The sequence below is a fragment of the Podarcis bocagei genome (genome assembly GCF_964188305.1).
Source record: "Podarcis bocagei genome assembly, chromosome: 12".
Lineage (NCBI taxonomy): Eukaryota > Metazoa > Chordata > Lepidosauria > Squamata > Lacertidae > Podarcis > Podarcis bocagei.
This window is the reverse complement of record NC_138137.1, coordinates 57,424,753-57,452,361: the sequence shown is the minus strand read 5'-3', so window position 1 is coordinate 57,452,361 and position 27,609 is coordinate 57,424,753. Positions and strand designations below refer to the sequence as shown.

Genomic DNA, 27,609 nt, shown 5'->3' with positions numbered 1-27,609 from the left:
GAATATCGCTAGAAGTTCCTTTGAAAAAAGAACTTCCATATTCACAGAGGAATAGATCTGTCAGGGGCTATTTGCTAAAATGGAAACCTCCCTTGTTCAGAATACTTTTGATAATCTGGTACTAGGAACTAACAGGACTCAGTTAGCTCCATCGTTCCTCAGCTGTGAACTGCCGGGAGCATCTAGCTGGCTACTATTGGAATACCAGGCTAGAGTAAAATAGGCAGTCCATATGTTTTCATGATTTGAACGCTTTATTCCAGATCTTCTCAGGGCACACCTGTGTAGGTTTAGCATTGGGTACTTCATGCATAACCTGTGTACTATGACAATATCTGCAATATATCCTGAAATAACTTGATAACGTGAACTGACTTGGTGATTCTACATTGAGGAGGGGGGATATCATTGGCCCCAGCTGAGGCCATGTAGTGCTTGTTCTCTCACAAGCTGTTGTCTACTTCACATCTACGCCGTCATGGAAGAGCGCTGCTTTTGTCCCTTGGAAACCTTTTATTTCTTAATTAAAAAGAAATACGATAGCTGAAGGTTTGCTGGCGCTTTCCTTGCTGCCAGTGCCCCCAAGAAGTTGCGGCTTCTATGAATTATCCATGTTAGGAATAAAGTGATCTGTCAAGATAAACCGCCTACCCCCACGGCTCATCGTTTATTAATAGCCTGACTAATAAAGCTTCTGACAGCTTGGGAAAATGGATTGCTTCAGGCCAGGCGGTTCAGCCTCTCAGACCAGGTGGGCCGCAGCAGTACTTTGACACAGAACCCACGAGCCACACACTGAATTAAATTTCCATATCGTGAGTTAAAGTGTTCACAGTACAGTGGTACCTCAGGTTACATACGCTTCAGGTTACATACATTTCAGTTTACAGACTCCATTAACCCAGAAATAGTGCTTCAGGTTAAGAACTTTGCTTCAGGATGAGAACAGAAATTGTGCTCCAGTGGCGCGGCTGCAGCAGGAGGCCCCATTAGCTAAAGTGGTGCTTCAGGTTAAGAACGGACCTCCGGAACGAATTAAGTACTTAACCCGAGGTACCACTGTATAGCTAATATTATTTAATATACACAATATATTTAATAGAACATATGTAATTAAATGCACAGTTAATAGATTTAATATACTTATTTATTTAGCAAAATTAATAACGCAGACATTGAGCTCCTGTCAGGATATAAAAAGATGGGGTATAAATAAATATTATCATAATAAATTATTTTAGACGGCTTCCAGTCAAAATGATTCAAGGCTTTGGTGAGGCCAGTAAATAAACGCAGCCCGTGAAGAAGAAGAAAAGTTCACAGAGTTGTGGCGCCAGTGCTCGAAATCTGCCAGGCATACAATCCTGTGTTGCCCAGTTGCGACCATATGGAGATTTCTAGATGCTAGGTTGGCAACTGACATCTCCACCTGGCTGGATGGCACTGCTGCAATCCTGTTGTTGTTGTTGTTGTTGTTGTTTAGTCGTTTAGTTGTGTCCGACTCTTCGTGACCCCCTGGACCAGAGCACGCCAGGCACTCCTGTCTTCCACTGCCTCCCGCAGTTTGGTCAAACTCATGCTGGTAGCTTTGAGAACATTGTCCAACCATCTCGTCCTCTGTCGTCCCCTTCTCCTTGTGCCCTCCATCTTTCCCAACATCAGGGTCTTTTCCAGGGAGTCTTCTCTTCTCACCATGTGGCCAAAGTCTTGGAGCCTCAGCTTCACGATCTGTCTTTCCAGCTGCAATTCTAGGCACACTTTTTTGAGGATAAGAAAGCTCCTCTGGATGCAGCGGTTCTTACTTCCAAGCAAACAACAACAACAACAACAACAAAGTTCCTTGAAAATAAAGGAAAAATAGTGCCCAGACTGTGGGTAGGCAAACTAAGGCCTGGGGGCTGGATCCGGCCCACGGACGGTCCAGGAATCAGCGTGTTTTTATATGAGCCGAATGTGTCCTTTTATTTAAAATGCATCTCTGGATTATTTGTGGGGCATAGGAATTCGTTCATTTTTTCTCTCCAAAATATAGTCCGGCCCCCCACAAGGTCTGAGGGACAGCGGACCGGCCCCTTGCTGAAAAAAATTGCAGACCCCTGGCCTAGACAGTCCATTTTGACGATTGTAACCTAGGCTTAAGTCGCCATTTGGTTATATACGGTGGAACCTTGGGTTACGTACCGTCCTCCTTACAAATATTTCTGGTAACAAGCTCCACTAACCAAGGAGCCCCTAGTTGCGAACTTTGCCCCGGGATGCGAGCGGAAGTCGCGCGCCGGCGGTGCGGCAGCAGTGGGAGGCCCCATTAGCGGAAGCGGGCCTCATGTTAAGAACGGTTTCGGTTTAAGAATGGACCTCCAGAATGAATGAAGTTTGTAACCGGAGGTACCACTGCAGCTGGGTTTTAAACTCTGGCGCCCACCTGCACCTGGTCTTTGCCGCTGGACGAAGAGCTCCCAGGGCAGTGTGTTGGGGTGGCCAAGAAGGGAGATGTGGCTCAGCTCCGCTCCGCCAGGTGAGAGTGGGCGAGTGGGCAATGAGCTGCAGATGGAGGCGGCTCTGGAACAGCCATGCCACTGACGCTGCCAGTTTTAGCCGCAAAACCGGCAGAAGCCGCGCGCCTTTTAAAAGGGCTGCACGGCTTCTCCTGGCTTTCCTGGGAGGCGGGGGGATTCCCCCGCCTCCCGCAAAACCAGGCTCCCCCCCCTAGCCTTCTAACCAAGTCGGGGGACAGCGGCAAAGGCGCGCTGCGCCCCTGCCACTGTCCCCCGAGTTTGCGGGGCTGGCGACGGGGAGGAGCAGGCTTCTCCCCCCGCCAGCCTTCTAGACAAGTCGGGGGACAGCGGCAAAGGCACGCTGCGCCCCTGCCGCTGTCTCCCTAGTTTGCTGGGCTGACGACGGGGAGGAGCAGGCTTCTCCCCCCGCCAGCCTTCTAGCCAAGTCGGGGGACAGCGGCAAAGGCGCGCTGCGCCTCTCCCGCTGTCTCCCGAGTTTGCGGGGCTGGCGACGGGGAGGAGCAGGCTTCTCCCCCCGCCAGCCTTCTAGCCAAGTCGGGGGACAGCGGGAAGGGCGCACTGCGCCTCTCCCGCTGTCCCCCGAGCTTGTGGGGCTGGCGGTGGGGCTCTCCTGAAGCCTGGAGAGCAAGAGGGGTCGGTGCGCACTGACCCCTCTCGCTCTCCAGGCTTCAGCGAAAGCCTGCATTCACACCATAGGACGCACACACATTTCCCCTTCGTTTTTGGAGGGGAAAAAGTGCGTCCTATAGTGCGAAAAATACGGTATATATATATATATACTTTGTAGGTTTTGGTGTCTTCGGGTGTCTTCCCGTGTAAGAGTTGGGGTGTCTAGGCGACGTTTCGACGAGGTCTCACTCGTCATCTTCAGGCTGGTGCTTTCGGCTTCTTGTTACTAGAACAGAGCCTTTATATATACTTTATATATAGTCAATATAGGCACAGAGTTAATTTTTTAAACATTTTCTCATGGTGGTGTGCCTCGAGATTTTTTTCATGAAACAAGTGTGCCTTTCCCAAAAAAGGTTGGGAAACACTGGACTAAAGCCTGCTTCTGGTTTTGCTTTGGGGGAGTTGCTGATTCATCTTGGTGACCCGATAGGCCCCAAAAGACACAAAATAAAGCCTAATGTGAGTCACGTTCCTCACGGAGATGGGTTTTTTTTGTCCAGGCCTTATTAAAGGGATGATACTCTGTTCAGCTGTGCATTTCCTGTTTTCTTTCCTGTTTTCACACTGCATGAGGAAGTGGAACAGCGTCTTCAGGCCACGTTAAGCAGAGCCCCAGAGAAAAATAGGAAAGAGAACGCTTGCGTTGGTGTGATAAGGTCTGTGGTTTGCTCCGGCTGAGGCAGGAAGTGAAGCTGTTGTGTTGCTGCCTGATTTCAGAATACAAATGATAGCTTTCCATTTTAACAACCAAAGCCTGGTTTCGCTGGCTCATGAAACACTTTCTGCTGTCTTAGCAAATGATCGTTATCAAGGCTTAGGCTGGGTAGTTTTTAAGGGAAGGAAATGCATTTTTTAAAAAAGTAATTGACTTATTTGGATTTTAAATTGCATTAAAAATAAAGAAAAGAAGCTACAGCAACAGTCCCTGTACAAAGGAAGAAATGCATGTACAGTGGTACCTCAGGTTAAGAACTTGATTCGTTCCGGAGGTCTGTTCTTAACCTGAAACTGTTCTTAACCTGAAGCACCACTTTAGCTAATGGGGCTGCCTGCTGCCGCTGTGCCACCGCTGCACGATTTCTGTTCTCATCCTGAAGCAAAGTTCTTAACCCGAGGTACTATTTCTGGGTTAGCGGAGTCTGTAACCTGAAGCGTATGTAACCCAAGGTACCACTGTATTGCTCTGCTCCCATTTGGCTCTCAGAAGGCTGTTCAGAAGTGCTAAAGGGATACATATGGAGATAACGTTAGTCCTTCTTCATGCCAGTGACCTTCCCTGGCCCCGCGGCTTTTCAAATCTTGGTGCATGCTTTCAACTTAAGCGAGTTTTGTAAGGCCCTTGTTTTGGGAGGTTTATGCCTCACTTGTTTCCACACCCCTGATATCTGCGGCTATAGGACTCCCACTTTTGGAACTGCCCTGTGGAGTGTTTTCCCAGTCCCAAATTTCAGCCTTTATATATTTTAGCCAGGTTTGTGGTGCTGTATGCATGCTAGAAATATTCCCTGCTGGTAGTATTGCTGCCTCTCTGTGGCATGGGACGGGAGACCTTTCCAATCCAGCCACTTGTAACTTATTTCTTGAGCAACCCCGAAGCCACATGGTTCACAATCCCTCCCTCCCTCTCTTCTGCAGAATCTGGGTCTTGGCAGCAGAGCATTGCTCAGAGTTAAAGAGAAACTGTGCTAACAGAGGGCAGAAAAGGTGGCGAAATCTCTCTCCTTGAGCGCAGAGGACGTGACAGCTTTGAAAACTTGCTATCAAGCTTTTTAGATCGGTTGGCGCCAGTCTGTGTACTGGTATAAATAAAGAAGCGAAAGAGGGCTAGATGTGGATAACAAATGTGGAACAAGGCTGCGAGACAACTTTCTAAACACATTTTACAAGTGCATGGAAAGTGAGGAATTTTATAGCAAAGTGCCTTCCGTGTCTTAAGAACCCATGCTGTGTTCTTTTTTTTCCAACCCACCCACTTAACTTTTCCAGTCTTGGCTAATTCTCTCTTTCTGGATTCACCTTGTAGTCATTGTTTATAGGGGTCAGAAAAAAGAACTGAAATTTAGGCCAGGGGTAGCCAGCATGGTCTGCTTCAGATGTTGTGGACTCCCTTCACCCCAGACTGCTGGGAGTTGTAGTCAGAGTCTTAATGTTCTGCTGATGGAGCACCTATCAACTTGCTTTTTAATCCCCTTGGCCAGGAAAGCCTTCCAAAAGGTTAATATGCCGGGTTTGTGCACAAGGCTGAAAAACGTTTCAGCTTCTTACATTCTGGCATCAAAATATAATGGGTGTCCAGGTAACCTGGGGCCTAGCACAATTGATGCTTTTGAATTATGGTGCTGGAGGAGACTCTTGAGAGTCCCATGGACTGCAAGAAGATCCAGCCTCTCCATTCTGAAGGAAATCAGCCCTGAGTGCTCACTGGAAGGACAGATCCTGAAGCTGAGGCTCCAAGACTTTGGCCACCTCATGAGAAGAGAAGACTCCCTGGAAAAGACCCTGATGTTGGGAAAGATGGAGGGCACAAGGAGAAGGGGACGACAGAGGATGGTTGGACAGTGTTCTCGAAGCTACCAGCATGAGTTTGACCAAGCTGCGGGAGGCAGTGGAAGACAGGAGTGCCTGGCGTGCTCTGGTCCAGGGGGTCACGAAGAGTCGGACACGACTAAACGACTAAACAACAACAACAACAACAACAATTCACACACACACACCACCTTTCTGCCAGGTCCTGATCCAGGATAGTGAACCTAACCCCGTGCATTGACACAAGGCAACACACAAGTAATGCTGAGGTCAATAGTGTTTATTGCTATAAAATTATAAGTTCCATATAACAAGAAAATAAAACACAGACAACAAGCACTTTGAAGATCCATGCAGTAGTGGCTGCGATCTTGGGCAGCGAATTCTAATTATGCCTTGACCGTTTTGTATAGTGTCTGTCTCTCAAATATTCTCCTCCTTAACAGTCTGAGCCAGTGCGACCCTTACATTCAGAGCTAGCTGGTTTTAGTGTTGGAGGATTAACCTTTCGGCCACCGAGGTGGCTCTTGTGGCACCTAACCATGCCATAGAATTGGTTTTCCTGGTGGTAGCCAAGTGGTCTGGTGTATTCTTCTGCACATATCTGAGTGGTTTGCTGCACCTCTGTGGTTAACTCTGTTGTGTTCAGCTGGGCAGGAGTTGCTCTCAGCCAAGGTCACTTTTAATGAATGTTAGATTTCCCAGCCAAAGTTTCGTCCCTCCCCTCTTGTTTCCAGGCTTACAATCCAAAGATAGCAGCAGCAACTCCCCTTGTGAAGAGCCAAGGCTCCTCAAGGAATTTCAGGTTTTGAAAGGACAAAATCAAATGCCCATGAAGAGCATGTTTTCTTTTCTGCTTTTAAAATGCCAACCCTGGCTTGGCTAACCGGGCCTGTATTATTGAACTGTATCCCTCGTCAAGCAGCTCTGCCTTTCCCCAGCAGGGCTTTTGTGTTTGATTTAAAAAGGGATTGTGAGGGAGGGGGTGGTAAGAGAAGGCTAGGGGGAAACTAGGTTAATGATCAACTCCAAAAATGCACAGTTAGATCTGTGTCTTGCACCCAAGTGGGAATGCTTAATTAGTATCTGCGAAGCATGTGATTTACATCTGCAAACGACTCCCTGGTGTTGTTTGAAATTAACCTGTTATGTGTGTTCACATCATATATATAAATAGCAGCTTCTGTCTTGAATATTTGTTAATATCACAGCAGTGCTGTACACGGACGGCTATTTACAGACGGCTGAAGAGAGAGCGAGAGCCCAAGAACAAGATTTTGCCCTTGAGGACCTTATAACAGGATAGGTTTGAACCCTCTCTTCTGCGCAAGCCAGGAAGAATCAGTTGACACATTCATGGCTCGTTAACTGGTACAAGGGGGAAGAACTCACAGTTTTTAATTCCGCAGTGGCTTCCCCATTTTTAGCATAGCCAATGTTTAGCTTTTCACAGACATACTGTCTGGGCTCGTGGGGTGGCATGTTGAACTCAAAATCTGAGAGGAGATTTTTGGATGTCCGTGTTTGGTGGCAAATGGTTTCTTTTTAAATATTTGCAAATTTCCCTTTACAGTGGTACCTCAGGTTACATACGCTTCAGGTTACAGACTCCACTAATCCAGAAATAGTGCTTCAGGTTAAGAACTTTGCTTCAGGATAAGAACAGAAATCGTGCTCCGGCGGTGGCAGGAGGCCCCATTAACTAAAGTGGTGCTTCAGGTTAAGAACAGTTTCAGTTTAAGAATGGACCTCCAGAACGAATTAAGTACTTAACCCGAGGTACCACTGTAATAGCTTTTACCAAAATCAGTTTTGGCACAGTCAAAAAAATCCCAAAAGCCATATAGAAGAAGATGCATTAACAACAACAAGAACAACAACGTAGCAAGACCAAATATTTATTATGTGGTACATAAAAACGAGAAGGCCATTGCCTTCCTCATTTCCCTGCAAAGAAACTCACAGAGATTAGTAGTCTTAAAAAACCAACATTTTAAAATAGCCTGCCCACCCACTTATAGCTGTGTCAGTGATGTCAAAAAGTGCAGGTGTTGGGTGGGTGGGGAGGTAATGGGACATCTCTTTGTTACGATCTCCTCCTTCCTCACTTGGCTGATTTGGCAGCCAGGTGAAGCTACCTTTTTGCATATATTTCTAACTGTTAACCACCTTCTGGGAAGGGAAAACAGCAGTATGTCACACCAGAGAAACTCCAGAACATTGCATGCAAGAAGGTCCCTGATTCAGTCCTTGGTAATTCCCGTTTTAAATGAACAGGTAGCAAGTGACTGTCATAATGACTGTTAAGAGACTTCTTGCACATGGCAGAAAGTCAGTTGTTGCACAATAAGGAAGCGAATTGGGGCCTCGGTACACATAAAAGGTAAAGGACCCCTGACAGTTAAGCGATTCAGCCTCTTGTCATGTGATTTAGTGAGTAGATCCAGTGAGTTGGCCAGAGATACAGATACTTGTAAGGTGGGGGCAGTGAAGGGTGTTTTTTTTTGGGAGGGAAACTGCATCACAAAATGTTCAGTTTGCGCTGGAAACTGATGACTTAGAACAGCCTTCTCTAACTGGCTGCCCTCCAGATGTTTTGGACTACAAATCCCATCAGCCCCAGCCAGCATGGCCAGGGATGATGGGAGGGAGTTGTAGTCCAGGCTTCCTCAACCTCAGCCCTCCAAATGTTTTTGGCCTACAACTCCCCTGATCCCTAGCTAGCAGGACCAGTGGTCAGGGATGATGGGAACTGTAGTATCAAAACATCTGGAGGGCCGAGGTTGAGGAAGCCTGTTGTAGTCCAGAACTTCTAGATGGGGCGCCAAGTTGGCGAAGGCTGCCCGAGAAAGGGATCTGCTTTGGCATGTTTATTTTACTTGCCTTTTATAAACCAAGTTAAAGACTCTGAAATTGCCAAGCTTTCATAGGATGGTATTTGCAGTTGGCGCCCATTCACTGTTGCTGGTGAACTTAGAAAATGGAAAGTTTTCTGTGCAAGAATAAAGCACTGGGCGGTGGGGGAAAATCCTGCCTCTCATTGCTGAGCGGAGATCGAGAGGTCATAGCTCAGTGCCGGAGCATCTTCCTCTATGCGGAAGGGTCTCAAGATTAATTTTTGGACCTCTCCATTCAAAAGATTTGATAGCCGGCGGTGAGAAAGGGCTTTGCCCAAAGTCCCAAAGAACTACCACCGTATGGTACTTAGGCCTTGAAGGACCACCGGTTTGAAATACAGTGGTGCCTCGCAAGAAGAAAATAATTCGTTCCACGAGTCTTTTCGTCTTGCGATGTTTTTCATCTTGCGAAGCACGGTCCGTCGCAACTGCGCCTCTTAAAGCGGCTTTAAAAAAAAAGGCGCAAGACGTTTTCGTCTTGCGAAGCAAGCCCATAGGGAAATTCGTCTAGCGAAGCAACGCAAAACCGAAAAACCCTTTCGTCTAGCGAGTTTTTCGTCTTGCGAGGCATTCGTCTTGCGGGGCACCACTGTAAATGAATCCAAAAATGGTGCAAGTATAACATTAGTATCTGTGTCTCTGTTTACTTTGGGGGTGTGTGGTGGCAATAAATCACCACGATTAAAATTATAAATAAAAGCTTCTCTCTTTCCCACCCCCACCCTGGGCTCCAGTGCCTATTCTGCACGGGGGGGAAAACGCCCCCTTTATTGCACAATATAAACGCCACCCTCTCCCGGTTTGTTTAGCTTTGCTGACGGGTTCTTGGCCTGCATTTCAGCACACACTGCCCCCTCCACTTTTGAGTGCTTGGAAATCCAAGGGAATGTTTCACCCTTTGGAGTGGCAGGGCGGAAGTTTGCAGCCTCTGATAAAGGGAGGCGATGGAATGAGCGCTGTCTGCCTGAGTTTGCTGTTTTGAGTTCTGGATTATGGCTGCTTGGGCAGTTTTTTCCCTTTCTTTCTCTTTTAATAAGACTCTTGTAAGCATACCGGTTTCTTGCAAACCAAAGGAATGTACCCAGCAAACCTTTTGCTTTGGTCCTTTTGTAGGCAGATGTTAGCTTTCTCCATATAAAAAGCAGGCAGGCAACCACAGAGTTTGGCTGATCTTGCTAAAAGGTAAAGGGACCCCTGACCATTAGGTCCAGTCATGGCCGACTCTGGGGTTGCGGCGCTCATCTCACTTTATTGGCTGAGGGAGCCGGCGTACAGCTTCCGGGTCATGTAGCCAGCATGACTAAGCCGCTTCTGGCGAACCAGAGCAACGCACGGAAACGCTGTTTATCTTCCCGCCGGAGCGGTACCTATTTATCTACTTGCACTTTGACGTGCTTTCAAACTACTAGGTTGGCAGGAGCATGGACTGAGTAACAGGAGCTCACCCTGTTGCGAGGATTCGAACCGCCGACCTTCTGATCGGCAAGTCCTAGGTTCTGTGGTTTAACCCACAGCGCCACCCGCATCCCTTGGTAGGCAGCCATTGTTAGTAGCCTCCTGCAAATCTTTGGGCACATGTAGAAGACACTCTATCCTTCTCTCTCTCTCTCTCTCTCTCTCTCTCTCTCTCTCTCTGTGTGTGTGTGTGTGTGTGTGTTCATATTTCATTTTCACATTGCATTTCAGAGACACTCTGGAGCAGTAGAAACCTATTGCAACTTATTAAGTGTTTCTTAACCCCAGCATGAATTGAGATGAACTCCCCCCCCCAAGGGTCTGGTTTAGTTGATGTGCAGAGAGGTGGTCCTGGGGTCCTGAGCCACATAAGATCTCACAGGTCTAAACCTTAGACTTGATCTCTCTCCCTGTAGCCTGAAGTCTTTCATCAGCTGCACCTCCCTCAGCCCTGTTGTGCATCTTCCTCAAATGTTTTTGCCTCTCTGGAATGTGTCCTTGAACACTGATAACACCTCTTCCTTGCCTGGCCAGTGAATAGAGGGGTGTGTGCAGAAACTAGCCTGCTGTACAAAGGCAGTGTTAGAAACTCGGATACAGTGGTACCTTGGTTGTCAAAATTAATCTGTCTGGGTGTCTGTTCAACTCCCGGAACGGATCAGAAAGCAAGGCACGGCTTCCGATTGGCTGCAGGAACTTCCTGCACTCAATTGGAAGCCGTGTCGGACGTTCAGCTTCCAAAAAAGTTTGCAAACCGGAACACTCAAACCGGTTTGCAGAGCTCGGGAGCCAATTTGTTCGACAAACGTAGCCTTTCGCCGACCAAGGTACCACTGTATATAAGCTAGGTGTCAAATGGCTCCTTAAATCAAGTTTACAGTCGCCAAAATGGGATGTCTGGTTGCCATTTTGGGGAAAGACAGCTGTAAAGTCTTATTTTGCAAAGGATGGACTGACTGTGATTGGTTCTCAGTTAAACATCTGGCCGGTTCAGAGGACAGCCTTGAGCAAGGTTTAGAGAACTTAAAGATGAAAAGTCACTTGATTCAGGAACAGTGCACATATTGGTTTATTCCTGCCTCTTAATGGTGACACAGACCATCCATAATGTAGGGCTATTCTTTACAACTGTGGGCAAGGCAGTGGGGTAAGTGAAGACAAGCGACAGCAATTAGCTATAACATCGTTCACTACTCCTGCTCAGGCTGCACAGAGAAAAAGCATTTTGGTTCCTGAAATTCATTCTGACTCTGCAGATAAAATATACCTTAACTGATAGAATTCTACAGGACGGGGTATTAGCTTCTGAAACCGGCCCAGAGCCAGTGGTTGATAGCTAGGTGCAACATGCACCTGGGAAATTTCGAACACTGTACGAAGGGTAAATGTTACCTTGGTTCCGAGCACAATTCACAGTGTTGGTGCTGACCTTTAAAGCCCTAAACGGCCTCAGTCCTGTATACCTGAAGGAGCGTCTCCACCCCCACCGTTCAGCCTGGACGCTGAGGTCCAGCTCTGAGGGCCTTCTGGCGGTTCCCTCATTGCTTCGGGTTAAGTACTTAATTCGTTCCAGAGGTCCGTTCTTAACCCGAAGCACCACTTTAGCCAATGGGGCCTCACGCCGCCGGAGCACAATTTCTGTTCTCATCCTGAAGCAAAGTTCTTAACCCGAGGTAACATTTCTGGGTTAGCGGAGGCTGTAACCTAAAGCGTATGTAACCTGAAGCGTATGTAACCCGAGGTACCACTGTACCAGACTTTTAGAAGACATATGAAGGCAGCCCTGTTTAGGAAAGCTTTTAATGTTTAATAGACTATTGTATTTTAATATTTTGTTGGAAGCCGCCCAGAGTGGCTGGGGAAACCCAGCCAGATGGGCGGGGTATAAATAAATAAATAAATTATTATTATTATTATTATTATTATTATTATTATTATTATTATTATTATTATTATTTTGGTTCCTCCACCCACTTTTGGCTCTGGCCCTGCCTGCTGCTGCCATGTGGCCCCTGAGTGCTTGCCCAAAAGGGAATGTGTCCCTCAGTTTGAAAAAGCCCCCTCACACACCCCAGACTAAAAGAAGCGGGAGACGGCTTTCCTTTCCAGCTGCCGCCGCCGCCACAACCCCATCACCTGTTCGTTCCGCTGTGCAAAGTCGTAATATTCAGGCTGCGGTTGCCATCATTTCCATAGCAACCTGCTGCGACCGAGCAAGGATTATGACTTCAATAAGGAGTGAACACCAGGAACTACGGCAGCCTTTCGGGCAGGCTGCCTTTTTGAAAGCAGCTAAGGAGATAAGCACATTTTCCCCTTGTAGACGGGAATTTCTGAAGGATCTTCCAGTCCTCCATGCCCTTGCACTCGGGGCTGGGGCAGGGGCAAAATGCAAATCCCAGACCGGTTTTCAGACACTCCCAACCATTTGGCAAGCCTCTTCTATGCAGAGATTGGGTAGGAAAGATCTCAGATCCAGAACCCCAGATTTCTGGGTGCCTGAAATCCCCCGCCCCCTGTCGCCTGAGAGTCCCTTGTACATTGCAAAGGATTCCGGTGGAGGCAGATGGGTCAAGGCATGGGGTGGCCCCTGAAAAGAGAGGCTGGTTGCAGCCTAGGCTACACCAGCCAGAGCCTCCCTTGACTTTTTGCTGCATAACTCCTGTCTTCTGTCTCTTTCTTCATGCCAAGGCTCCGATTTGGAGAGTGTGTGTTAAACCAGCTGTTCATGTCGAACGCCCATCCTTATTGCTTAAGCTGTACATCTTCATGAAGTGACAATCCTCTCCGATAGCCTATTGGCAATGATAGCCATTGCAGGACCTTAGAACTGATGGGATGCATTAATAATAATGATGATGATGATGATGATGATGATGATGATGATGATGTTTTATTTTTACCCCGCCCTTCCCGGTTCAAAAACTGGGCTCAGGGCGACTTACAACAAATTTAAAACACTTCATTGTAAAAGCAGCATAAAATAAAGTATAAAAACATGAATAACCATAAAATCCAAAAATCAATTAGATAATCCCCAGGGCTAGCTGGCTGAATTGGTCCCACTTGGGCCAGCAAGGAGGCCAGGGGAGAAATAGCCATGGGGTCTCAGAGCAGGCGATCTTCATAAAAGGTGAGGGGTAAGGGAAGAGAAGGGAAACAAAAGATCAGGCTGAATTCAAATTAAAGGCCAGGCGGAATAGCTCTGTCTTACAGGCCCGACAGAAGGAGGTTAACTCCTAAAGGGCCCTAGTCTTGTGGGACAGAGCATTCCACCAGGTCGGAGCCATCACCGAAAAGGCCCTGGCCCTGGTGGAGGATAGTCTGACTTCCTTAGGGCCCTGGACCTCTAAACTATGGTTATTCATGGACCTTAAGGTCCTTTGCGGGGCAGACCAGGAGAGGCAGTCCTGTAGATAAAGCTCTGGAGGATGATTTAGGGGAGGGGGCGACTCCTCTAGGAAGAAAGGTGGCAATGTTTGGGATTCCCCCCCACCATTCTGAGAAGAGGTGAGGAAGAATTGACGTGTTAGAAGTTTATAAAACCATGCCTTGCATGGGGAACATGGGCAGAGGAACGTTTTCCTCCCTCTCTCACAACACTAGAACACACAATGAAGCTAAATGTTGGAACTTTCGGGACTGATAAAAGAAAGCACCACATCTTCACTTAGCATATGGTTAAGCCTATGGAAACCTAGACAGCATCTTAAAAAGCAGAGACATCACCTTGCCGACAAAGGTCCGTATAGTTCAAGCTCTGGTTTTCCCAGTAGTGATGTATGGAAGTGAGAGCTGGACCATAAAGAAGGCTGATCGCAGAAGAATTGATGCTTTTGAATTCTGGTGCTGGAGGAGACTCTTGAGAGTCCCACGGACTGCAAGAAGATCAAACCTCCCCATTCTGAAGGAAATCAGCCCTGAGTGCTCACCGGAAGGACAGATCCTGAAGCTGAGAATCCAAAACTTTGGCCACCTCATGAGAAGAGAAGACTCCCTGGAAAAGACCCTGATGTTGGGAAAGATGGAGGGCACAAGGAGAAGGGGACGACAGAGGACAAGATGGTTGGACAGTGTTCTCGAAGCTACCAGCATGAGTTTGACAAAACTGCAGGAGGCAGTGGAAGACAGGAGGGCCTGGCATGCTCTGGTCCATGGGGTCACGAAGAGTCGGACACGACTAAACGACTAAACAACAACAACCTATGGAACTCCTCCCCACAGGAGGCAGTGATCGGGAGGGAGGGAGAGTGGGCTCTTGTGTTCAAATCCTGATTGTGGGTTTCCCACTATTGGCCACTGGGAGATCAGGAGGCTGGACTAGATGGGCCATTGGCCTGATCCTGCAGACTCTCTCTATGTATTCTTTGGTTTAATTTTGTGAGCGGTTGAGGCAGCGTTCCTCAATTACCAAGGGCTGCAAAGTTTATCTTTTTAGGAGGGGGAAAATGCGTCTTATAGAGTGAAAAATACGGTACCAAGGGCTGCAACGTTTATCCCCTGTATTAAGCATGGTGTGCTCCTTGTCTCCCTTCCCTGTTATCTGTGCATGTGTGTTTGTGTGTGTGTGATCTTTAGAAAACAGGTTGTGCTGTTTGCTATCTCCTGGGTTTTGGGGTCCAATCTGTCGGATGCCTGACTCAGTCGCAGAGCGAAGGAGCCGGAGACTTGGAGAGAGCGCGTGCGGCTCCGCCCCCAAGCTCCTGATTGGCTCTTGTGTCGCCATCTGCCACCTGCTTGGTGTAACTGCAGCCAAACGGGACCCTTCCGCCATCTGTCTCTTGCTCACGGAACGCAACAATTGGCTTACCGATTCCCCGTCCTGATAAAAAGGTCCCAGATGGCTGGCGAAACCCAACAGCGCCTTTGGAAAGGGCAAGGAAAGATCGGGGGAGGAAAAACACCAGAAGTTGGGCAGAAACATCTCTGAAATGAGAGCCATATCTGCTGCGCCGATGAATGCCCAAAGTTCCAAGCACAGCTCACAAAACTGACATGTGGGATGATGTGTTTTGCTCTGTGCTCCAGCGAGATGGCATTTTTCTGCCCGGGGATAACAGGCTGTGCCAGGATAATTCTAAATTCTGAACCTTCCATCACCTCGCCAGGTTGGTGCCCTGTGCGGGGTCTTCCTTCTGGCTACCTGAAAGCTGGAACGCAGCAACGGCCACCCGCCTCTGGATTTGAAGGGCACATCACAGCAGGCCTTGCATACACAATTCAAAGTGTTGGTGTTGACCTCTAAAGCCCTAAACGGCCTCGGTCCAGTATACCTGAAGGAGCGTCTCCACCCCCATCGTTCAGCCCAGACACGGAGGTACAGCTTCAAGGGCCTTCTGGCGGTTCCCTCATTGCGAGAAGCAAAGCTACAGGGAACCAGGCAGAGGGTCTTCTCGGTGGTGGCACCCGCCCTGTGGAACGCCCTCCCATCAGATGTCAAGGAAATAAACAACTACATGACATTTAGAAGACATCTGAAGGCAGCCCTGTTTAGGGAAATTTTTAATGTGTGACATTTTAATGTATTTTTAACCTTTGTTGGGAGCCGCCCAGAGTGGCTGGGGAGGCCCACCGGATGGGCGGGGTACAAATAAATTATTATTATTATTATTATTATTATTATTATTATTATTATTATTATTATTATTAATTGTATACTTGCACTGGCTTCCCTGCTGTGTTTGGGACCTTAGTATGGGAGAAAGCAGTCACCCCCGTCAAAAAAGAGCTATCGTTTCCCACCCCCTTGATCCTATTTTCATGTTTTTTTTTCTGACAGAGGTATTAATGTCTTGTGTCAGCCTGGTTCCCTCCGGGTGTTAACAGTTCCCATCATTTGCACCTGGCTTTGGCCAAAGAAGAGCATTGAAGCGCTGCTGCTACTTGTAGGATTAACCAGTGCCGGCGTATCTGTTATCCAAAACTCTGGTTTTTTCCTTTCAAAAAAAGGTTCACCACTAATAACAAAACAATTGCCACCTATACTTTCTGCTCATTCTCCTCCCCCAGCACCTGTCTGATAGCTGTACCCTCAAGATAACACTCCATGCATTGGTTGAAGTGGACTGTAGCCTGTGGTAGTTTTGCCGTAAAAACGTCTTCACGGTGCTACGATACTCTATTTGGTTCTTTTCACCCCCCAAGACCTGATGCTTGACCTACTCAGCCAATGACCATTCTTAAACATGGTTGGATTGAGCACCCAGTTGTTCCAGTTTGCTTATTCTTTGTGAGCTCCCACATGCTTTCATATTTTACTGTAGGCACCCCCAAACTCTACTCTCCAGCTGTTTTGGGACTACAGCTCCCATCATCCCTAGCTAACAGGACCAGCAGTCAGGGATGATGGGAATTGTAGTCCCAAGACATCTGGAGGGCTGAGTTTGGGGGTGCCTGTTTTGCAGCTGTGTGGGTGGCTAGTTGTTGTTGAAAACCCCATCTCATTCTACATTCCCATTCAGCTGTACTGACACTAAGCAAGGCACAAACCCAGCAAAGCTCTGCATGCAATCTAGCCATGAATCCCCTTGCCCTTCGCTCTTATGTGTTTGTTGCAGCTGCACCAGAGTACAGAAGGAGCCACAGTTTATCCTGGCATTCGTCACGTTCCAGGAAACAGGTTCAGCTTTCATTTGACTCGTGTGTGTGTGTGTGTGTGTGTTCTCTGCCACCCCCTGCCAAACTCTCCCTCCCCCAGCGCCAGCTTTCTACTTCCTTTGCTCATCCAGCTTGGACCACAGCAGTCCCCAAACGCACAACTTGCTCTGCACGTCCCAGCACCCGCCAAACATCTAATTCATTTCCCTCCTCGCTGGCCTTGTGTATGTTTGCGCACCTTCCATTTCTCTTGTGCGCGCAAGTCACAGTGGGGAATTCAGCCTGGAGCGAAATGAAATTAAGCCCAGACACCGAAGAACCCTGGGCCTGCTGCATCATTTACATGCAGTTCAGGCACCGGGCCTGGGGGTTTTTTAGCATTGAAGTCTCGCACTGGGGAAACGTCAGGCTTGATGGGTGCTCTCCTCCCCCCTAATTCCCCCCCTCTCTCTTTCTCTGCTTCTCTCCACAGCATAAAGATGATGGCGCACCGGAGCTCAAGCATTTCCGAGGCGACAGCGAAGAGAAAGATATGGGAAAGCATAAGTAAGTTGCTGCTTATCCTCTCTCTCTCTCTGGGATTTGAGTCGTATCGTGGCTCTGTGGTCTAGCGTAGAGGTCAGTGTTTGCTCGCTGCTTGCAAATCAGGAGCTGAGCTTTGGACTGTGTGTTCTACACACACACACACACACACACACACACACACACACACACGGCCCCCTCGGAAAGGAAAAAGCAGCTTGTTTATAACAGGGAAACTTGCTTTTCCTGTTAAAACAGCACACGAGGTAAGCGAGCCGCGAGGCGGCTTGTTACGCGATCCCAAGGGTGGTGAATAATGAATGACTTTGATATTGCATTTTCCGTTTCTGCTGATTAAGGCTAACGGTTGGATCGGACTGTAGAACAGGCACCTCAAGAGAGGCCGGCCGGTGCCGCCTCTGCTCCACAACACAAGGCAGGGTTATTGAAATGTTGAGCTGAGAAGAAACACTCGGGTTGTCTGAGCTGACCTGTGGATGAAAACATCCTGACAAGGCGACTGACTCATCTCTTTTCATTTTCCACCCTTCTCTCTCTCTCTAAGACAACAACAACATCTGGGGATGGAGATTTCCATAGCTTCCCGGAGGGGATGTTTGCCTGTGATACTGTAAATGCAAGTGGGGTTTACAAACGTCCACATGAAATGGAATAAGATGCCAAGCCCTGGAGAACGGGTTCCAGCTCCCATCCCCTGTCTTCAGAGACGGGGGCAAGGGATGGATCCTGAGCGCAGAATTGGGAGCTTCTCTCCTGAACACCCTCCTCCTCCCCACACTGCGGGCTGCACACCCAAATGACTCTCCTGGGAGGTCTCTTGCCGGGAAGAGGCAGCGCTGCTAATTGCGTGTGGCAGGCCTGCGAGAGCCTCGCATTTAGTGTTTAATTAAAGGGATTCGGACCTGTCCGTTTGGACAGGCTAGAGAAATGTAACAAGCCTCCAGCGGTTTCCTGGGGGGGCATGGAGTATCGTGGGGCTGGTTTCTGGCTACCTGGCATTGCTGTGATGCTGTGGAATTGAACGGAAGGCCCAGCGGCACAACCGGTTTTTAACTCTGCATTTAGACCCAGAGACGATCCTTTGCTGAGATGCCGCACGTAGGTTACTCACAAGGAGCATAGGATCCACGGTGGTGCGGTAGCGTGGGTAGAAACCTCACACCTGGAGCATAGCACACACATGACCATGCCCCAGCGGAATAGCCTGGTTTTTTTTTTAAAAAAAGAAGAAGATAAATCTCCATGATTTAAAACTCACCTCTGCTATCTTGGATATGCAAAATGAAACTGGTTGTTTGCTTCAGTCAGAATGTTAATGGACCCCAGTGTCTTCCTCTCCCCTCTAAGAATTTAAAAAGAAACACAGAACCACCAATTGCTTTGGTGGGGGAAATGCGTTGCGCAGGCTAGGTGGAATGCTTTGCATATTTCAATATGCCTCCGGGATTAGTTATAACCCCAATTGCATAGGAGGGTTAAAAATCATTGTTGCATATTTCTCTGGGGTGTTCAGGTCTATTAATTCTGCTCTCTGTGTCTCTCCTACTCTTATTTCCTCCCTTTAAATAAACTGTGAGCATCTCCCTCCATTTCTCTCTCTCTCTCTCTCTCTCTCTCTCTCTCTCTCTCTCTCTCTCTCTCTCTTTCTTAATTTCTTTCTCTCTCTCCCTCGGCCCTCCTCAGTTACTTTCTGCTAAGAAACTGGTTTTCAGATATGGAGGCTCTGTTTAATTTTCTTAGCTAACCGTCACTGGTAGAACTCTCTTCCATCATCAGTGTGCCTTAAATTGCTAAGCATATACAGTGGTACCTCAGGTTACATACGCTTCAGGTTACATACGCTTCAGGTTACAGGCTCCACTAACCCAGAAATAGTGCTTCAAGTTAAGAACTTTGCTTCAGGATGAGAACAGAAATCGTGCTCCGGCGGCGCGGCGGCAGCAAGAGACCCCATTAGCTTAAGTGGTGCTTCAGGTTAAGAACAGTTTCAGGTTAAGTACGGACCTCCGGAACGAATTAAGTACTTAACCCGAGGTAAAAAGGTAAAGGTACCCCTGCCCGTTCGGGCCAGTCGTGTCCGACTCTAGGGTTGTGCGCTCATCTCACTTAAGAGGCCGGGAGCCAGCGCTGTCCGCAGACACTTCCGGGTCACGTGGCCAGCGTGATGAAGCTGCTCTGGCGAGCCAGCACCAGCGCAGCACACGGAAACGCCATTTACCTTCCCGCTATAAAGCGGTACCTATTTATCTACTTGCACTTAGGGGTGCTTTCGAACTGCTAGGTGGGCAGGAGCTGGGACTGAAAGACGGGAGCTCACCCCGTCGCGGGGATTCGAACCGCCGACCATACAATCGGCAAGTCCTAGGCACTGAGGTTTTACCCATAGCGCCACCCGCGTCCCATAACCCGAGCTACCACTGTACATATTCTCTCTCTCTCTCTCTCTGTGTGTGTGTGTGTCTGTATGTTTGTGTGTTCACAGTGTACTGCTTTGACAACGTTTGTTGGAAAGCAGTTTATAAATCCATAAATAAATAAAAAAATGCCAGCCCAAAAAGACCCAGAGGTTTGGCTCACTGCACATACCCTGGAAATTATCCACCGGTTATCGTTTCTGCTTGGAGAAAAGGTTTTGGCCACAGGGGGTAAATCCTGTTGAACTCTGTGGGACTCGCTTCTAAGGAAACATGCATTGAAAGAGGTGGTAGAAAAGAGCGGAACCTGAGCAAATACGTGCTGATGCTGCCTAGCAACATTTCATTCCTCGCCTTGCTTGTCCCCTGCAAGATTAAGCAACTGCACTAAGGAGAGCAACGAAGAGAAAGATGCTCTCCCAAGTCCCCAGCCAATTTTTATTTTTGCCCCACACGTCTGCCAAACGCACAAGCAGCCCACTCCTCCTGCTGTCCGGCATCTTTCTGAAGGGGTTTGATAGTTGGATGTGGGTCTGTGCCGCAGCAACGCAGTCTGGCTTTCAAGTCCCCCTCTTGCTGGTTTCTGTGTCCATTGGCACAAGATCTCCCAGGTTTCAGGGCTCCCTCCTTTTCTGCTTCTCTATGCCACCACCTCCTCCCAACTCAGAGGCAGAAAACTGCCTGTCCGTAAGGCTCTGAGCTCCTGTTGCAGACAGAGCTGAGCTCAGTGGCAAGATCTCTCCCAGCTCTCCAAATCCAGGGTTGCCGCATCCAGCCTCATCTTTGTCTCCTGGCCCTACTCCTCTCCAACCTCTGCATCAGGACTGTTCTTTGTGTCAGGAGCTCGTCCTACACTCAAGTCGGACCCTGGTAGAGACAAATGCCCGACTGGCATGTTCTCTCCCTCCTGGTCATTCATTTGGGAGCTTCAAAGAAGAAGAAGAGTTTGGATTTGATATCCCGCTTTATCACTGCCCGAAGGAGTCTCAAAGCGGCTAACATTCTCCTTTCCCTTCCTCCCCCACAACAAACACTCTGTGAGGTGAGTGGGGCTGAGAGACTTCAGATAAGCGTGACTAGCCCAAGGTCACCCAGCAGCTGTATGTGGAGGAGCGGAGACGCGAACCCGGTTCACCAGATTACGAGTCCACCGCTCTGAACCACTACACTACACTGGCTCTCAGCTTTCTTCAGCCCGAACATCACAGCAACCGATGCCAACAGACATCAGCACACTTAGGGACCCGCAGAGTCTTCGCAGTTTGCGTAAAAGAACTCAGCAACTCAGCATTTTGGCTAATCTACTTTATTTACATACAAACACACACGGAGCACTGCAACATGGCTCCCTCTCTAGCATCAGACAGCAAAGAGAGAAAGAACAAAGGACAACAGTCCCACTTCACGGAACACAGTAACACAAACATCCTGTCTCCGACACTTCCCACTCCGTGGAGTCAAAACATACACCATCATGTGAAAGACAACAATCCCATGACTGCAACCACGGAGCAGGAATTCTAACACTTTGCCCCAGCTTCTTTCTGCCCACTTTAACCCTGCTGCCCCTTCAGCTTCTGACACCTCAACTTCCCAGTCCGCTCCCTCATTAAGTAATTTATAAGACTTCAAGTGAAGATCTCATACTGTCTCATTGTTTTCCCTGTGTGTGACATTTATTCTGTCCACGATGTTTCTTCCTGTCCTTGTCTGTCAGACTTATTCCCTGTTGTTGCTACACACCATCACGCTCCCTCTGCCCATCTTCAACCCACCACCAACCCTCTGCTTCTGAGCTTTCTTCTCTTGGGGATTCCCCAGCTGATGCCTTCTTCCACTCCTCTACAGCCAGCCAGTCCAGGACACCCCATGCAAATACCGTATTTTTCGCTCTATAAGATGCACTTTTTCCCCTTCAAAAATTAAGGGGAAACATGTGTGCGTCTTATGGAGCGAATGCAGGCTCCTTGGCTTCAGCGATAGCAACGCAAAGCCTCTGAAGCACAGAGGGAGCGCTTCCCCCGCGCTCCGGAGGCTTCGCATTGCTTTCGCTGAAGCCCCCGGAGCGCAGCGCAAGCTCCCGCTGTGCTCCGGGGGCTTCAGGCAGCTATCTGCAAGCCTTCGGAGCACAGCAGGAGTTCCCGCTGCGCTCCGAAGGCTTGCGGATAGCCGCCTGAAGCCTGGAGAGCGAGAAGGGACGGTACAGTGTGGGAAGGGGCTCCGTTTCTCCTGCCGCTTCGCTGAAGGGGCGCTGCGCAGAGAGGGGGAGAATCCCCCCCCGTTCTCCCTCTCCTATGGTCCAGTGCGTCCTATAGAGCGAAAAATACGGTGCCTGCTTGGGCCCTGAACAATCCTTGCTTTCGGCCTGCACCAGGCAAAGCTTCTCCTTCCTAGGAGCCCATTGCCATTCTCTCACCCTCAAAACTACCCCTGCCAGGCAGAACAAGCCGCTCTTTGCTGGACGCCAAGCAAGTGGCCTTTGTCGGAGGCTGGTGGGTAGCCGCGTGTGACATCAGACTGAAGCTTCCCTCTTTTCTTCTTTCCCCTTTCCAGGGAGCTCAAGTTGCGGAATTACACTCCGGAAGACAAAGAACTCAAGGAGCGGGTGGTGCCCAAAGCGAAGCCTGCCTCAGGTGAGTGGGCATCCAGAACCTCTTCTGAAAGGGACCACAGCATCTTGCTTGCAACAGCGGCCAATCAGGTGCCTTCTGCGAAGCTCAAAAAGAGGGGCAGACACACGCGTTCTCCTGAGAGTCAGTGCAGTGTAGCAGTTGTCGAGTGTTAGGCTAGGACCTGGAAGACCAGAGTTCAAATCGCTACTGACCTTGGGCCAGCCCCAGTCTCGTAGCCGACCTCGCAGGGTCGTTGCGAGGATAAGATGAGGAGGGGCAAGCCCTGCACACCGCGTTGAGCTCCTTGGAGGAAAAAGGTGGGATATAAGCACAATAAGTAAAAATAAAAGAGAACACACATGGGAAGAATTTCTCCTTACCTCCCAAATAATCAGTTGTTTGCAGGCAGCAAAAGACACTCCTGTTTGGTTTCACATGGCAGATAGCAAAGAAACTCCTATGTGGTTCTCAGGACAGATCCAAGAGTTTAGTTAAGCTATGAAATTTGCTGTTGCAGGAGGCAGTGATGACCACCAACCTAAGTAAAGGTAAAGGGACCCCTGACATTAGGTCCAGTCGTGGCCGACTCTGGGGTGGCGGCGCTCATCTCGCTTTATTGGCCAAGGGAGCCGGTGTACAGCTTCCGGGTCATGTGGCCAGCATGACTAAGCCGCTTCTGGCGAACCAGAACAGCGCACGGAAACGCCGTTTACCTTCCCGCCAGAGCGGTACCTATTTATCTACTTGCACTTTGACGTGCTTTCGAAACTGCTAGGTTGGCAGGAGCAGGGACCGAGCAACGGGAGCTCACCCCGTCATTGCAGGGATTCAAACCGCCGACCCTCGTGATTGGCAAGTCCTAGGCTCTGTGGTTTAACCCACAGCGCCACCCAAGGCAATGATGACCACCAACCTAGAGGGCTTTAAAAGAGCGTTGGGCAAATTCATGGAGGAGGAGAGAGGCACGGATGCTTCTGAATATCACTTGCCATTGGCATACATCCAGAAGGCTCTGTTTACATCCTTTGCCATTGATTAGACTTCTTATTCAGGAATTTGGCTGACCTCCAAAACAAGGGCTGTGTCTCTGCAGAGTTGCTTCTAACCTGAGCTTGGGGAGGAAGAAGACTGTATGAACCAGAACAGATAAGCTTGCCGGAGTGATCAAAGCACTTCACTGAGGGCCGTGCCAGACTATTTGAGGATTGGTCCTTCCTTTTTCTGAACACGGGAATTAAGGGTACACCTGTGTCTCACCTGCGAACTGGCTTTTTGTGTCTTTTCCCCAAGGCATTTTGGGAATTGTAGTACCGCTGGAGAACTAGGGTCCTCTGGCAGAAATCTTAGTGTCTTAGAGACTTAGAGTTGGAAGGGGCCACAAGGGTCATCTAGTCTGACCCACCATTGTGGGGTTCTAACCTGTGACCCTGAGATTAAGAGGCTTACTCTCTGCCGACTGAGCTACTTGAGTCTTGCCGTGGCAGCTTAAGTTTGCGCCCTCGGTTCATCTGATCGGGGAGGGATTCCAGTTGAGGTTCTTAATGACTAGGCCAGCGTTGGCCAACCTGGTGCCCTCTCCAGGTGTTTTGGACTGCAACTCCCATTGGCCGTAAAGGTAAAGGGACCACTGACCATTAGGTCCAGTCATGGCCGACTCTGGGGTTGCGGCGCTCATCTCGCTTTACTGGCCAAGGGAGCCGGCGTAGAGCTTCCAGGTCCTGTGGCCAGCAGGACTAAGCCGCTTCTGGCGAACCAGAGCAGCGCATGGAAACGCCATTTAGGATGATAAAATTAGAGCAGGACTTCTAGAAACTAACAAAACACAAGAGGAAATGTGGGATGCGATCTCCATGAATGAACTTCGACAGCGGGAAGTTAATTTAAGATTCAGGGGGGTACCAGAGCATCAAGGTGAGAATATCAGGCAAAAACTGATAATAGAACTAGCACAATGGTTGGAGCTTCAAGTAGAGGAGATGGCGAGTACAATACAGAATGCCTTTAGATTAAAAGTGAAGACGACGAAGGCAAGGAAATTTCCAGGGGATTGTCTTATAGCTTTCAAAGATAGAGACATAAGGAGCGTGGTGCTTCAAAAAAATAGAGAGAAAAGATTATGTATTGATGGTAGCTACATAGTCATCTTTAAAGATATACCAATTAGACTGTTGAAACGGAGAGACCCCTATAAGCCACTGGCACAAATCCTTAAAAAAAACAATATAGAATTCAAATGGGAGTTCCCGGAAGGAATTTCATTCACTTATAAAAATAAGAGACATAGATTAACTAGCCCAGAAGAAATAGGTAAATTTCAAAGGAAGTATAAAGAGTTGTTAACGGAAGAGGAGGAAGAGGTCAGGGGGGCAGTGGGAGGGGTGGAGGTAAAAGGACTGAAAGATATGGAGGAGAGGAGGAAGGTGGGGGGAGGACTAGAGGAGGAGGGGGAAGAGGAGGAGGGGGAGGGAGGAGAGGAAGAGGAGGAAGAATTAAAAGAAAATTAACCAAAGAAAAAGATACTCCTAGAAATATATATATATATATAAAAAAAGAGCAATATGGCATTAAAATTATGGAATTGGAATATAAATGGGCTGAATGATAAAAAAAAAGGAATAAGGTGGAACAATTCCTAAGGAAAAAAAATTTAGATATTATATGCCTACAAGAAACACACGTGGCAAAAAGACATAGGAGAGTTTTAATAAATAGAAGACTTGGAAACGAATTCATATCTTCAGACAAAGGAAAGAAAAGAGGAGTAATCCTATATATAAAAAACAAAATAGAAGCCCACCAAATCTTTAAGGACGAAGAAGGAAGAATTATTGCTGTTCAAATTAATTGGCAAGGTGAAAAAATAATAATTGTTGGAATCTATGCACCTAACGGGAATAAAGCTGACTTTTTTAAGAACCTGGAGGAAAAATTGATGGAATATGTGGATCAAAAAATAATTATGATGGGAGACATGAATGGGGTGGTCTCAATTGAAATGGATAGACTGAGGGAGAGTGGATCAAAAGAAGGTAAATTACCTAAATCATTTTTCGAAATGATCCAAAACTGTAATTTGATAGATATATGGAGATTAAGACACCCACAGGAGAAACAATTTACATATCATTCAGAACCAAACCAATCTATGTCGAGAATTGATCAAATTTGGATTTCGAACGAGCTAACCTTAAGAATCCTCCAGGTAGAAATAGAACCAAGAGTAATTTCAGACCATAGCCCGATTAAACTGGAGATTAAAGGCTTCGAAGAAAGAACGTTTAGATGGAGGATGAATGATAGCCTTTTTGATGATCATAAATTTGTACAACAGGCACAGAAGAAAATGAAGGAATACTTTATGGATAACTGTAACAAAGGTACAAAAATGAGCATAGTTTGGGATGCAAGCAAGGCAGTGATGCGTGGACTTTATATACAACAAAATTCAATTAAAAGGAAGAATAGAGAGAAAGGAAAGAAAGAAATCTTAAAACAAATTATGGAATATGAGCAAAAATTAATTGAAAATCCGAACAATATGAAAGTTAGACAAAGTATCAAGGCCTTGCAAACTCAGTTTGCTATGATAATAAACAAGGAGGTGGAATGGAACATTAAAAGATTAAGACAAAAGGATTTTGAATTTGCAAATAAATCAGGAAAATGGTTGGCTTGGCAGACTAAGAAAAGGAAAGAACAAAGTATAATAAATAAAATTAGAGTGAAGGATGAGGAGATAACTAGCCCCAAAGGTATTAGGAAAGGATTTTTGGACTTTTACAGTCAATTGTATAGGAAGAAAGAAAAGAATAATATTAGGAAAATAGAGAGATATCTAAAAGAGAAAAAGGTGCAAAAGATTCCAATAGAAACAAGAGATAGGCTGAACGCCCCGATAGATGAAGAGGAAATTAAGGTGGTTATATCAGAGCTGAAAAATGGGAAGGCCCCAGGACCGGACGGCTTTACAGCAAGGTACTACAAAGAATTGAAATTAACTTTGATAACACCGTTGAAAGAAACAATGAATAATATTTTAAAGGAGAGGGAGATCCCAGAGACTTGGAAGGAAGCGTATATAACTTTTATTCCAAAAGAAGGTGTGGATTTAACACAAGTAAAGAATTATAGACCAATTTCTTTGCTAAATACCGATTATAAAATTTTTTCAGGAATAATAGCAAAGAGACTGAAAAAGGTTTTGCAAGGAATTATTCATGAAGATCAAACAGGTTTTCTCCCACGAAGACAGATGAGAGATAATGTGAGAAATATAATAAATATCTTGGAGTACCTGACAGCTAGTAATGAGAGAAGAGCAATGCTAATGTTTGTTGATGCCGAAAAGGCGTTCGACAATATATCATGGGACTTTATGTTAAAAAATATGGAATACATGGAGATGGGGAACGAGCTCTTTAATGGAATAAGGGCAATATATACGGAACAAAGGGCAAAACTGTTAGTAAACAATGTGATAACAGAAGAAATTAAAATATCAAAAGGCACTAGACAGGGATGCCCACTCTCGCCATTGCTGTTCATCATGGTTCTGGAGATTCTCCTGAATTCAATTAGAGAAAATAAAAAGATAAGGGGGGTGAGGTTAGGCCGTAATGAATACAAAGTCAGAGCCTTTGCGGACGATTTGGTTATAATGGTGGAGGACCCGATAGATAATGCAACTGAGGTGATAGAGGAAATTGAAAAATTTGGTGAGGTGGCTGGGTTTATGTTAAATAGGGGAAAGACAAAGATCTTAACAAAAAATATGGATCCAACAATGCGGGAGAGGTTACAACAACAAACAGGTATCGAAATTGTTAAAAAGGTTAAATACTTGGGTATTTGGATAACAACCAAAAATATCGACCTATTTCAAAACAATTATGTACCGGTATGGCATGGAATCAAGAAAGACTTGGAGAGTTGGGGAAGGTTAAAACTATCCTTCTGGGGCAGAATAGCAATGATCAAAATGAACGTGTTGCCAAAAATGATATTCTTATTTCAGATGATCCCAGTATTAAGAGGAGTGAAGATCTTTAAGGAATGGCAAAGATTGATATCAAGATACATATGGCAGGGCAAAAAACCAAGAATTAAATATAAATTGTTGACGGATGTAAAGGAAAGAGGAGGATTTGCCCTGCCAGACTTGAGGTTGTATTACGAGGCATCATGTCTTTGCTGGGTGAAAGAATGGATAAAACTGAAAGACACAAAACTATTGGACTTAGAAGGATTTGATAATAGATTCGGGTGGCACGTGTATTTATGGGAAGAGAAAAAAAAGGGCCACAAATCATTTGGAAATCATATTTTCCGGAAATCGCTAATTGAAGTATGGGATAGATATAAAAATATATTAGAAAGG

The 27,609-nt window shown here is 47.1% G+C and overlaps 1 protein-coding gene across 1 annotated transcript in view; it reads left to right on the top strand.

Moving 5' to 3' along the window:
- The window catches only part of CCDC12 (coiled-coil domain containing 12), a 39,594-nt gene that overhangs the window by 5,433 nt on the left and 6,552 nt on the right, over positions 1-27,609 (top strand). Inside the window, exons 2-3 of the mRNA XM_081163973.1 lie at positions 17,136-17,209; positions 22,174-22,253. Coding sequence (XP_081020099.1) covers positions 17,136-17,209; positions 22,174-22,253 — 154 coding nt within the window. The remainder of the gene's footprint in view (positions 1-17,135; positions 17,210-22,173; positions 22,254-27,609) is intronic.